The sequence below is a fragment of the Mirounga angustirostris genome, unplaced genomic scaffold (assembly GCF_029215605.1).
Source record: "Mirounga angustirostris isolate CCGP_5_RB_7025 unplaced genomic scaffold, mMirAng1.0.hap1 SCAF_156, whole genome shotgun sequence".
In the NCBI taxonomy this organism is placed as follows: domain Eukaryota; kingdom Metazoa; phylum Chordata; class Mammalia; order Carnivora; family Phocidae; genus Mirounga; species Mirounga angustirostris.
Genome location: NW_026991864.1, coordinates 41,754 through 54,649, shown reverse-complemented (window position 1 = coordinate 54,649; position 12,896 = coordinate 41,754). Strand labels below are relative to the sequence as shown.

The 12,896-nt window shown below is 47.0% G+C and overlaps 1 protein-coding gene across 1 annotated transcript in view; it reads right to left on the bottom strand.

Moving 5' to 3' along the window:
* Positions 1 to 12,896, bottom strand: part of LOC135363382 (Golgi SNAP receptor complex member 2-like) — a 28,939-nt gene that overhangs the window by 429 nt on the left and 15,614 nt on the right. Inside the window, exons 2-4 of the mRNA XM_064583940.1 lie at positions 8,344 to 8,408; positions 5,828 to 5,960; positions 2,974 to 3,114 (exon numbers count right to left, since the gene is read on the bottom strand). Of these exons, the coding sequence (XP_064440010.1) occupies positions 2,974 to 3,114; positions 5,828 to 5,960; positions 8,344 to 8,408 (339 nt within the window). The remainder of the gene's footprint in view (positions 1 to 2,973; positions 3,115 to 5,827; positions 5,961 to 8,343; positions 8,409 to 12,896) is intronic.

Below are 12,896 nucleotides of genomic sequence, written 5' to 3'. Positions count from 1 at the left end.
TGTATATCATATACGTGTACGTGTGTGAGAAGATCCTCAATTCATATTATGCACAAAAATGAATTTGAGATGGATCGCAGAATTAAACATAAAGCTTCTGAAGGAAAACACAGGAGAATATCCAAACACTGGAAGCAAGCCAGGTGTACGTCAACCAGAGAACGGGTAAACAATGTCCGGTGAGTCTGCATGATGGAGATACTCCTTGACAATTAAAAGGACCTAATGACCGACATGAACAATATGAAAGAGCTTGGAAAACACTCCTGAGAGGAAGCCACACTTCCGAATACATTTATATGAAGTTCAGTAACAGGCAAAACTCCTTTATGGTGAGATAATCAAAACAATGGTTGCCTGGAAGGAGGAATCATCTGGCTGGGAAAAGCAGGACGGATTGTCCAGGGCCGATGGAAAGAGTCTCTGTCTGGACAGCAGTGTGAATTACAAAGGGGTGCGCGTCTGCCAGAATCCAATGACCCGGGCAAATTACATCTGTACACCTGTATGTACATTATACCTCAAGAAAATTTTTTTATGTTGGAATGTTTTATGTATTTTTTTTGAAAGGGCAACATCAAAAAACTCTTCCTCTGCTCCCTAACCTGTTCACCTTGTAGAGTAGAAACCTCTGGGATTCTCCGGTGTGTAACATGTGGGTCAACATCCATGTTTACCAGAGGGTCTGACGTGGGTGACACGGAATGAGACACCAACACAGCGACCCCTTACATAAACGCCACCAAAGCCAAAAGGGTATTTTACTCCTAAATCAACAGCACACACCACCCAGCGTGCCCTTCCTCTCTGCTTTCTAAGTTTTCTTTTTAAGCACACTCAATTTCTTACAAAGTAACAAGTATAAATGACTCCTGGGGCAGACCCTAACCTACTTCCATACACACCACCCACCGCATCCTTACGGATGGCATCTAATGCCCTCCGTGCATTTTTTAAATGAACGATGCATTAACGAGCAAGAGAGAAGAGGCAGAAGTGAAAACAACATGAGGACAGGAATTCAAAACCTGGGTTCAGCCCAGGCAATGACGAATAAGCCTGAGAGGGATCTCTCAAGTCCAACTTAACTGTTGCCAGAGGAGGCCAGAGATGTGTTTTTTCCACGACAGTGATGGTAAAATTTAGGCTCACGCTAAAGATTCTGCTTAGCTCTGAGAGCAGATTATTTCATCACTGTACAAAGTGCAAGTATCAAGCTTCTAAAATCACCTGAAAATTAACATAAATTTCAAAAAAAAAATGTATTCCTTTCCAACCACAAATTTCTCCAAATCACGGCCCAGTTCCTTCATGCTCTCTCCTATATTCCTTTCAAATGGTTTAGGCAGGAAAACCCCGGATGGAAGCGGGGTGGGAGGTGGGTGGCGGGAATCAAGAGACAAAAGGCAAGTAGGGTAGGTGCGTGGAGGAAAGTGAATTAGAAAACTCACATTCCAACCCCACCCGCCTCTCAGGCTTCCCTGCACTTCCTTCTGGGGACAGCCTAGGGGCAGATGCTGCTTGGACCCCCCCGGGACACCAGACTTTGCTGGGAAATGAACACTGGGTTTAACAAGAAGCTCTAACTAAACCCCACCAGGTCGACCTTAGTGCAATACGGTGAGTCTTATTCTAAAAGGGTTTTACTGGGGCGCCTGGGGGGCTGAGTCAGTAAGTGTCCCAACTCTTGATTTCAGCTCAGGTCATGATCTCAGGGTCGTGGGATCGAGCCCCTGATGGGCATGGGGCCTGCTGAAGATTCTCCCTCTCCCTCTGCAAGCTCCCCCCAACCCCGCTCTCGCACACGCTCTCTAACATAAATAAACAAAAGGGTTTTACTGTTTTTCTGGGATATGGACAGTTTTCTAAAGAAAGGGCAGATGAGTCATCACTTATCAGTTGAGATTACTGCAGGTGGCCGCTCGGAAAGAGGGGCACCTGTGAAGCTGTCAGAGACCACACTTCTAGACCATCAGAAGCACCACGGCCAGCGGCAGGAGGTCAAGTGTCCCTCACGGTTCGCCTGACCTTCTCCTTCGTAAAGATGGCAGGGGCTGTCCAGCCACGTACTGAAGTCCTGCGGAGCTGACAGGCTCAACGTGGTCCAACAAAAACTAAGATAAGGCTCACACTTCCGAGTGACTGTTTCTCACAGCTCAGTGGCTGGGAGTGCTTCGTTCGCAGGGGACCACACCCTGATAATAGGCACAGCCCACACCCCATTATCCATCAGCGCTGATACAGGAAAAGGGCTGAGGCTGAAACACCACGACTGACATCAGAATCTGTGTAATGTTTCTGTAAACCACTCCCGGGATCGGGGGTGGGGTGGGGGGAGGTTTGAGTCTCAGCCAATGCGGCAGGGCTTCTAGAAACACCTGTGACTAACGAGAGTGCTAGCGGTGCTGTGGGTCAACGGCTGGTGCTCTAGAAGCTGTCTGCTGCCGGCCTACCAGGGCGGTCCTAAGACCCCACCCACGGGGGCTCAGTTACAGGAGCACAAAAGGTCTCGGTTCCAAGGTGGTCTCTGTGTGTGTGTGTGTGTCTCTGTGTGTGTGTGTGTGTGTGTGTGGCGTGCTCTCTGGGAAGCCATGGGAAGGGGAGGTGCCCCATACGGCCACATCTGCCTTCTTAGAATTGTGGATTCTGTCATTTCTGAAATTGTGGAATTTCTTGGTCTTACTGGTTCCTTTTGTAGCAGTCACTTTCATGACAGGTTCAGTAAATGGAAAAGGACCTAGACACCGAGAGATGCTAAAGTATGCTTCGCTGCAAGCACAAGAAATAGCTCCTGGCGAAGACAGTGTGGTGACCTGTGGACTCACAATAATTCAGCTCTGATAGGAAGGATCCCAGACTCCATCAAAATCTCAAAATGTGAGGATACGGAACCGCAATGTAAACGCAGGTACCAAACCGTTGGATGAGGCCAAAACAAGGGGCCTTTTCCCTGTCCCCCAGAAGGGCCCCCACCTTCAAGGTCAGTCTCTGGGCCCTCAGTCCCTCCAGAATACTGTGCACTCCTCCAATGAGGTCATCCCTGTTGTGGTGAATTTTCTGGAGGGAGGAGTTGAACTGCAGCGAGTCATCCATTGGGATGGTGGTATCAGAGTCCTGTGAAAGAGACGCAGGCACTGGATTAGCTCTGCTGGCTGGTCAGCTCCTGGGGTCCCACCGCATCTGGCCGCTCTGCCTTTTGGCCAAGGCCAAGCCAGAGGAACAGCCAGAGGAAATGGTGCAAGAATCAGAGGAACCTAACAGAGAGGAGAAAGCAAAGCCAAGACCTGGGGTGGCCTCTGTTCGCTCAGAGGAAGAGCAACTTCCCTCCGACTTGGCACTCTGCAAATGAGTCCTGCTACACAAGGCCCGTTCATTCCTGCCTCTCTACCATGACCACCGCCTAGGAAAAACATCAGGCCTTCAAGCCCTCGCTGGCCTTCTCCTAAAGGCTTTCTCTGACTACTTCCCTGACTATGAACTTAGCGTGGTCCACGTGTTCCTCTCCTTGGCTTTCCCTTAACACAGTATTAAAGGTTTGCTTTGGTTCTGCAGCTGTTTTATCTACAGCTTATCCCTGCCATTAGATGGAGACTCAGGACAGAGGAGCCCATTTCTATGGAAGGCCTAATGGTAGCCTGAATGACAATTCTCCTAAGCACGCAAGAAAGCGCTGTAAAGAAAGGAAGGGAGGGAAAAACAGACACTGATCAAGTGCTTTCCCCTCTGTGTGCGCATTACCCTAAGCTCACTTAATCCTCACTCTTAACGTGACGACGTAGTTACTATAGTGTCCCCATTTTAGAGGTGAAGAAACTGAAACCCAGAGAGGTGGAACAGCTTGTCTGAGATAAGGCGGAGCTGCTAAGTCCAGCGGGGCCTGCATCTCACTACTGAGTGCGGAGCCTGCCCTCTCAACCACCCTGTGGAGACAAACCCTGAGACTGGTCCTGGGGCTCTAAGTTTACACCAAAGTGGGCCGTATACAGTCCCGGTCGGGACTGGCCGTACTTCCGCTTTCCTGCCTCCTGACCATGGCACACTCTTCGGCCTGGCAAGCAGTGCCCTTCTCACCTCCTTCAATCACCACCAAGAGGCTAAACCACCTCCTTCTTTGCTGCACAAGTCCGGAATCATTTCCCACGCACCTGCTCTCTGTCCCTGCGGCTCACACGGGAGCGTCTCCCAGGGAGGAGCCCCGGCTTTGCCTTTCTTCCCAAGCTTTACTCTCGGCACCTTCAACAGTGTTTTCTGCACATGGCCAGTGCTCAGGGGGGCGAAAGACTCCAGCGTTTGAATGAATCAATGAGCGACTTCTCTTCACCTGACCAGCATCTGCAGATCTGCCTTTTATATACAAATCTTTCTCACCCTCTAATAGCTAATGGGGCACCATCGCTCAGAAAAACGTATCCTAGTTTTAGCTCACAGAATGACCAGCAAGTAGTTCATTTGGCAAGTCAAGTTTTACTAAGGGCACTGTGTGCTCCGCACCACACCAAGCTGATGAGAAACAAAATAATTCTAAGTGATCGTCCCTGGCCTAAAACAGGCCTGAATACCCAGTGCCATGACTATCAAAAGCCCACAAACCTTTTAGTGTGTTGTATAGTTCATTACGCTTTTGAAAGGCATCTATGAAAACTTGGAAACTACCAAAAAAAGAGGAAAGGAACTACGCTTACCGCTCTACCACCAAGCACATCCTCATTACACTTTCCAACTGTTAACCACTGATATGTGACTGCTTACCCTAGAGAAGCAAAATCTATGCGGGCACATTCTGAAACACTCAGGGAGATTTACTGCCAGTGGGGACGCGGCAAAAAGACAAACCTCTGTGACATGTGGACTGATCTGAATTCTTTTTTTTTTTTTTTTTTTAAAGATTTTATTTATTTATTTGAGACAGAGAGAATGAGAGAGACAGAGAGCACATGAGAGGGGGGAGGGTCAGAGGGAGGAGCAGACTCCCTGCAGAGCAGGGAGCCTGATGCAGGACTCGATGCCGGGACTCCAGGATCATGACCTGAGCCGAAGGCAGTCGCTTAACCGACTGAGCCACCCAGGCACCGGACTGATCTAAATTCTAACGGCAGGCTCAGAACGCTAAGACCTCATCAGAAAATGAACCTCTCTGTAAAACGAAACAAAAAACATAAAGGCCCCCAAACCCACCTCGCCTGGTGGAAATATATGATGCAGGACACGCAAAAGGCCAGCGTGCTGTACAGCCGTGTGCAGGAAATGATCCTATCGAGACCCAAGGGCAGGGCCAAGGGTGTCCCCCAAATCAAACATGCAAGCCAACAGGCCACTTTCGAACAGGCTCAAAGTTAAGCAATCTGTCCAAAACAAAATATCTGTTAACAAATTCCTCCAAACTGCTGCTCAGATTCGGGGCAAAAACATTTTCACGGACCCGACCCTGGAGCTGCAGACAGAGCCGTGCCGAGCGCCCGAAGGCAGCTTTGGGACGCTGCCCTCCTCACAAACGGTCTCCGTTCTCATCATCATGTCTCTATCTGACCAGAAAAAAACGTTTCCACCACATGAACTTCCACCTCCCGGTCCAACCAGGTCATTTTCACCTCTGCCCGTTCCCTCAGTGTAACCGCTTCCTTGTCGGGCTTCTGTGTCAGCAAAAGAGATTCCCTGTCTGGGTCTAGGGTCGGCGGCAATGCACGAAGGCCACTGTCGTTTCTGGTTAGTCTCCTCCTCCTCGGTCGCCTTCAGACATCCCCGAAGAGGATGAAGCTCCAAGACCCCAGCCGCAGCTCCCGGGAGCTGCCAGGTACCTGCAGATCCCCCACCCCGGAGCCCGGCTTACGTTAGTGGTGAACGTGCGAGACAGAAGCTCCTCTCGCTGTCTCTCCTGCTGTTCCCTTGTGTACCGCCGATGCTGGAAGTTTCGGAGAGCGGTCTGCAGGTGCTGGACGTCATACTTCAACTGGTCAACACGCCTGGAATTGATGGAGAGCGAGACTACATGTCAGGAACCCGAGGTAGCACACTGCAGTGGCCAGGCTCTGTATTCAAGGAAGATGCTTCCTCCCTTCTCCCCACACCGCTTCGCATTATCCCCGACAGCATCATCTGATTTTGATCGAGGATGGTGAAAAAAAAGCAGCAGCCTGTGGTTCCAGTCGGGTGGTCGCCCACGAGATTCCAGCAGCTTTACTTAAGCTCTGCTGGTCTCTGAGTCTGGATGCATGACAGGGAACAGGTGACAGGAAGCAGGCTCAAGGACCTCTCCCTGACCTTCGATGGACTGTATCGCTTTCCAAGAAGAAGCCCAAGGGCATCTTTCGAGTAAAGCACCAACAAAGTTGCATAAAACTTTCGGGAGCAGGGGCTGGGGTGGAGGTGGTGAGGGGGGTTTCATTTTAATTTCATGGGGGAGTATCAAACGTAAGATTGGCATCTCACTATAAACAGACTGACTGAAGTGATTAAGGGCAAGATTTCATTTCAACCCAAGAAGGCAGCAGGAACCAAAGGCCAGAGCCAACCTCTCCGACAGCAGTAGGCTTCAAGTGGCCCTGGGTCTGGTCAGAACAGCAGTACCGGAGGCAAAATTTCAAAATGACCCAAAGTGAGGAGACACGAGGCTTCTGAGCCACTAACCTCACAGGGTTTTTATTTTGAGGAAGCATCACTGAAAGGGAATCGTCCCTTTAGGGGAACTTTATCTTTACAGAGTCTCATTTTTCAATGCGTAAATGGATTTTCAGAATATTCGCTAGCCTCCCCCGGGCTAGCCCTCACGGGCTGAGGGTGTCAGAGCACTCACAGTTTGGCATTCTGTCTTTTGTTAGGGGGCTCCTTGCTGGACAAAATCTCCAGACGTTCTAGATGGCTGAATATCTGGTCTATGCTTGCTTAGATTTCGTTTTCTACTACTGCACAAAAGAGAAAAAAGAATAATTGCTGGAAAAGAGACAGCAAACTTAAATTAGAAGGATACATTAAACACATCTTTTTTCCATATCCGATAAATTCAAAGAAACACATTTTAAAAGGAGAAAAACACATATACTAGTGAGTAACTGGAAAAAATTCAAGTTATACTAAGTGACTCTGTAAATGTTGTTCTAAACACACACACACGTAGCTGTTAAAGCCATAACAATGCCAATTTTTAAAAAAGCTAGATGAATCTGTAGAAATAAATTTCTTGCTTTTAGAAATGAAATATTTTAAGCAAAATGCAGTATCTTCTGAAACAGAATGAGGTCTCTTTTCCTTTGAGATTATTCTCAGATACGAGTTATAAATATCTAGTAAAAAGGCTGCCAATTGAATTCCCTACAGTAATGAGGTTAAAAGAAAAAAAAAGCAAAGGGGAAGATGAGTGTGTGAAACACAGAGGAGCGCTCCCTTAAGGCTTTCCGTAAGAATGGGCAGGCTGACGCTGATGTCCCCGAAATCGACCAAATATCACTAGGAAAGGCCCAGGAAAGAATCCACAGAGGTAAAGATATGATAAATACACTCATTTTCCTTATCCCTTTTGATAAACAGTCGAAATTACCACTTTTCCATTTTTAATCGTATGACGATGGGAATGTTGGGAAGGCAAACAGAGCCGATTGGACACTAATCTGTGCACAGAAGAAAGGCACCCAGACTGCTTCTCGCTCCAGAAAGACATGACAGTGGACCTGTCCAACCTACAGCTGATATACAGTTTAGATGAGAACGAGGTGGGCACAGAACCCAGAGATGCTTTTGAGGCTGTGGAAAGGAGGCACAGGTGGCCAGAATCGGGCGTGCTGACAGCCAGGCAGGGAGGTGACGGGGTGGCCTCCGCAGCGTGTGGGGAACCAGCGGTGCCTGCCTGACCAGCTCCGAGAGAGGACCTTTCCTTACAACGGCAAAGAAACCTCGAAACAAAAAGCAGAGCTCTTCTCCAAAGAAACCAGGGTGTGGGAACTAAACTAATTAATACTGCTATTCGTTTCTGAATAATCCTCCTAAAAAGCCACAGTTCTCAGCTCAGAAGAAATGACCGATTCCAGTTAAGTATCTCTGAGTTGGTATGGAGTACATTCCTCTAAGCGCTCGGTAATTAGATTAAGACAGATGGAGGAGAGAATGTCCATTCCCATAGGGCCATGTCAGGTTGAGTGGAGGGGTAATGGGGGATAAGACTGGTGGGATTCCACAGGGCGCAATGAGGGAAGTCAGCGACTTTGCCAGAGGGTTTTTCTGTCCACCCTAACAACAGAACTCATTCTGCGCTGAATCATTAAGCCCCTGAAGCAGAAACGCGGTCAGGAAACCCAGCCCATTAGCATCGTGTCATCAGAGAAAGGACTCTGGTCTCCATAGTTAATTACTCACAGTGCAGAGACTGCTTGTCTGCCGTCTCCAGGCGTCCCATGTGAGACTGGATCTCGTGGACCTGCCTATCAAAGGAAGAGAGAGGAAATGAGCGAGACAGGAGTAATCAACAGTGCTTTGGTCAGGAAAGACATGTTTTCTGATGCCAACATGTAACTGATTTAAATGGACAGCATCGCTGAACTGTAAAATTTGTAAGTGGCACTTTAGGCCACATGTTTTGGCAGGGTTTCTAATAATTTAACACGGATATGAATAATAATACTGACAGGCAGCATTTACTGAGCACTTGCCACATCTAAGACATTCTCGAAGTCAATAACCCCACGAGGAAAGCACCATTATCATCTTCATTTTGTAAATAAGACAACTGAAGCCCAGAAAGGTTATGTAGCTTGTTCAAGGTCACACAGCAAGTGATAAACCTCAATCTGGACCCAGCCAATCCCACTCTCTGTTCTTTGACCCAATGTGCCGAGTGCTGGTCTGTACTAGGGAGAGTCAAAGGGCAGGACAGATATAATCCTGGTCCTCGAGAAACAAGGTAATTAGCAATGACAGGCCAGAGGGACATGGAAAGTCCCCAGATTTGAGAGAGCACTCATACATACTAGTATAAACAAACAGGAAGCGGAGGAGTGCTGGTGTCAAGCAAAGGCACGAACATAAACGAGTACGCTGGGGGAAACTGGTGGGGCGAAGCGAGTTCTGAAGATCATTCTGAAGAGGGGAGACATGATCTGGGGAGGGAAGAGATGAAGAAAATGATAGGCAAAAAGGCATGTCATGTGGATTACAAGCAGGCTGGCCGGCCTGAAAGAGAGTTGGGGTCGGAGGGGAGAAGGGATGAGGTGATGAGCTGCAGAAAACGATCAGAGAAGGTCCTGAAAGATAGGGATCTCCTGTTTGGTAAACACCTCTCCCTGGCAATACCAGGCGCTTGCTATCTTGTGTGGAAATGCAACACCGTACCCTGGCCCCCTAGCATGGTCCCAGACATCAGGCCCTAGAGCACTCTCTGGAGGCTCCCCTGGGCTTGGCCAAGGTCACCCTCGGAGCCCTTCCTAGCAGGCCTCTGTGATCAGGCCTGGACTACTGCTTATGCTGCCCCTGACAACTGGTTCCTGGTGCTTTTGGCCTCTGTACCTTAGAAGCACAGGGAAGGAATCTGCTGAGCTCTTATTTCCTCTCCAACCCTTGAGGGAAACATCAGCAGCCATCCTCCACCATGAGCACCACAAACTGTGAACCCAAATTGACCAATGCAAGCAAAGGAGCCCAAATTTGGTTTCAACTTCCTCTTGTCTTTTCCAGGGCTTTCCTGTAGCCTCTAAACATGACCCATGGCACAGAAGCAAGGCCAACTCTCTAATGACTCTGAGTGCACCTGGGTGAGACCCATGGCCCTGAGAGGAAACTAGAAATCACTACTAGAGATGGTGGGACCAGACTGCTACTCCAGTAAGGTAAGTCCTGAGAGTTCAGAATGGGGCACGTGGAGATTTGGAGGCAGATATAGGGATGCAGCTTGACTTAACCAACATCTGGATCAGGTTACCATAGAAACAGTAGTAGAGGACTGCATGGCACACTGAAGGAAAGGAGAATTAGGATTTCACAGAAGGCCTGCATGTAGGCAGTGAGGTAAATTCTCAATGGTAGCTTCACAGAGCAAATCTGAAAATTAGCGGCATTAATGACAGGAACAGGAACATAATAAAAAAAGGGGTGGGGGGCAAAAAATATCCCAAGACAACTCTGAGTTAAGTATGAGAGGGATGACCTGCCCCACCTCCTATGAACACTATTACAAAGCTGTAATAATAAAACCAATATGGTAGCAGTGCAGAGACAGACAGACAAACCCTGACCCCAACGCTGACTCAAGAGCAAAGAACAGAGGCTAGAAAGAGTCCTCTGTGTTTGGGGACTCAATGACATAAACGAGTGGGAAAAGAATGGACTATAATCAATGCCAAAGGCTCAGTTTGTTACCCACGCAGAAGACGGTATCTCACATAATACACAAAAATAAACTCAAAATGGTTTAAAGCCCAAACGGAAAAAGTGAGGCTTTAAAACTTTCTGAAGAAACCAATGAATCACTGAACTCTACCTCAGAAACTAATAATACACTAGATGTTAAGTAACTGAATTTAAATTAAAAAAAACAACTTTCTGAAGAAAACACAGGAGTACATATTATGATTCAGGTTAAAGAATTTCTTTTTTTTTTTTTTTTAAGATTTTATTTATTTGACAGAGAGAGAGAGATAACGAGAGCAGGAACACAAGCAGGGGGAGTGGGAGAGGGAGAAGCAGGCTTCCCGCAGAGCAGGGAGCCCGATGTGGGACTCGATCCCAGGACCCTGGGATCATGACCTGAGCCGAAGGCAGACGCTTAACGACTGAGCCACCCAGGCGCCCCAGGTTAAAGAATTTCTTAAACAAGACAATAACCAAAACTATCCCCCAAACCTCAAAAACCACAAGGCTGGTAAAATTGACTACATTAAAACAACTTTTCTATAGCAAAGGCACTATTAAAACAAATAAATAAATAAAAAGACAGGCAGAGACTGGAAAACACCTGGAGCAGATGAGAAAGAACTAATGTCTAGAATATTTAAGAAAAATGCTACAAGTCAATAGGAAAAGTCAAACAAAGCACTTCTGTAAAATGGGCAAAGGGCAACTGACAGAAAAGAAAACCCAAAAGGCCAATAGGTATATAAAGAGACACTCCACCTGACTAGTTATCAGGAGAATGCAAATTAAAAATAATGAGATATCACATTTCTCCCATTGAATTGACAAGTATTTTAAACTTTAAGGATGAGGGCTTCACGGTGGGCTACATGATGGTACCCAAGGGATGCCAGGGAAGATTCCCAGCATTCTACCACAGGACTGCCTTTGGCTCTATGTTCTGTTCAATATATTTTTTTTTTAAACCAACTTACGCTTATGAAGTTTGCATATGATTCTGTACTATAATGAACAGGTAGGATATTGTACCACAAAACAAGTATTAACATTTTTCATTTAGGCTAAAGTAGTAAGATGAAATTTGTCAGGGACGAAAAGCGTTTTGACTTAAGACTTTTTAAAAAAAGTCCAATGTACAATATCGACTGGCACTTCATTCTGGGAGCCATCTGTTAAAGGACACTGTCTATTAAAGGCTTCCCCTAATGGAAGATGGATGAACAAGATGACCGGGAAAGTCTAGAACTCAAGTCACAAAGAGGAATGGTCGAAAGAGCTAGTGATAGTAAGCCTCTGAGGAAAGAAAAGGGAAAAAACCCTAAATTAAATGGGGCAGCTGGTGCTCTTCAAGTATCTAGAGTTAACACATTCGAAGAGGAACGGGTTTGTCCTCCACTGCTGTTCCTTAAGGGAGATCCAGAACCAAAAGGTGCAAATTTCAAGACGACAGATCTCAGCGCAGTGTGCCCCTCCCCCATGAAAAGAACCCCGAGAATAATTATGAACTCTCTCTCTTCAAGAAAAGGAAGAAAAACAAGAGCTCCTGCATGCTTAAACACAGGGTACATGAACTGTCTTGGGTTTTATAAAGCCTTTTCCTGACCAGAGTGTGTTGGAATGGAAGATCTTGCCAGTCCCTTTTATTTTTTTAAATTTCTTGAGAGAGAGAGCACGCGCGAGAATGTGCACGAGTCGGGGGGGAGGTGTGCAGCAGAGAGAGAGAGAGAGAGAGAGAGAGAGGGAACTCCTAGCAGGCTCCATGCCCAGGGCAGAGCCCGACACCAGGCTCAATCTCACAACCCTGAGACCATGACCTGAGCCGCAACCAAGAGTCAGATGCCTAACCAACTGAGCCACCCAGGCACCACCACCCCCACTTTCAGATCTTAAATTCTACAAGGACAGAGGGAGAGATGATGGCAACACCTACCCTATAAACACCCTTCAGGTGGCTTTTACTATTTTCCAAGCTAAAACGGATAAACTTTAGTCTGTAGGGAAACATTACTGACTTTTCCCATCTATGCTTAGAATGAACTAGGAGAGAGAGAGCCAAGAAAATTATTCCAATCTCTACATTTCATGTCTGAGAGGAAGTAAATGCAAAATAACAAAGCAAGTATGAATGGCACGGTGGGAACCACTATATACCAAGTGGGAAATCTGTTTTAAACTGAACTGGGAATTCAGACAACACACTTGAAGCCAGTAAGGAACAGGTGATACAAAGGTATGACTTGGGGGTGTGGACACTAGAAACCGGAAGTCCTAGCCCTGTCCAGCATGGGAGTCATGGTGGGCTTGGGTAGTAACATAAATAAGCAGAGAGATCTGATAGCAAGTCACTGTAGCTGACTTAAAAAAAAAAAAAAAAGTCTGTAAAAGATGTAGAAGATCTAGGAAGAATTTTAGAATGAAATTGCTTTTTAAAAGTCATGGAACTACCATCATCCCCCTTCATAAACACCACTTTGTATCCACGCTGCCTCTGACCACTGTGAGCAGGAATGTTTTCGAGTTAAAAGATACTGGATGCAAGTTCTGCTTCCACTATGTAGTGGCTG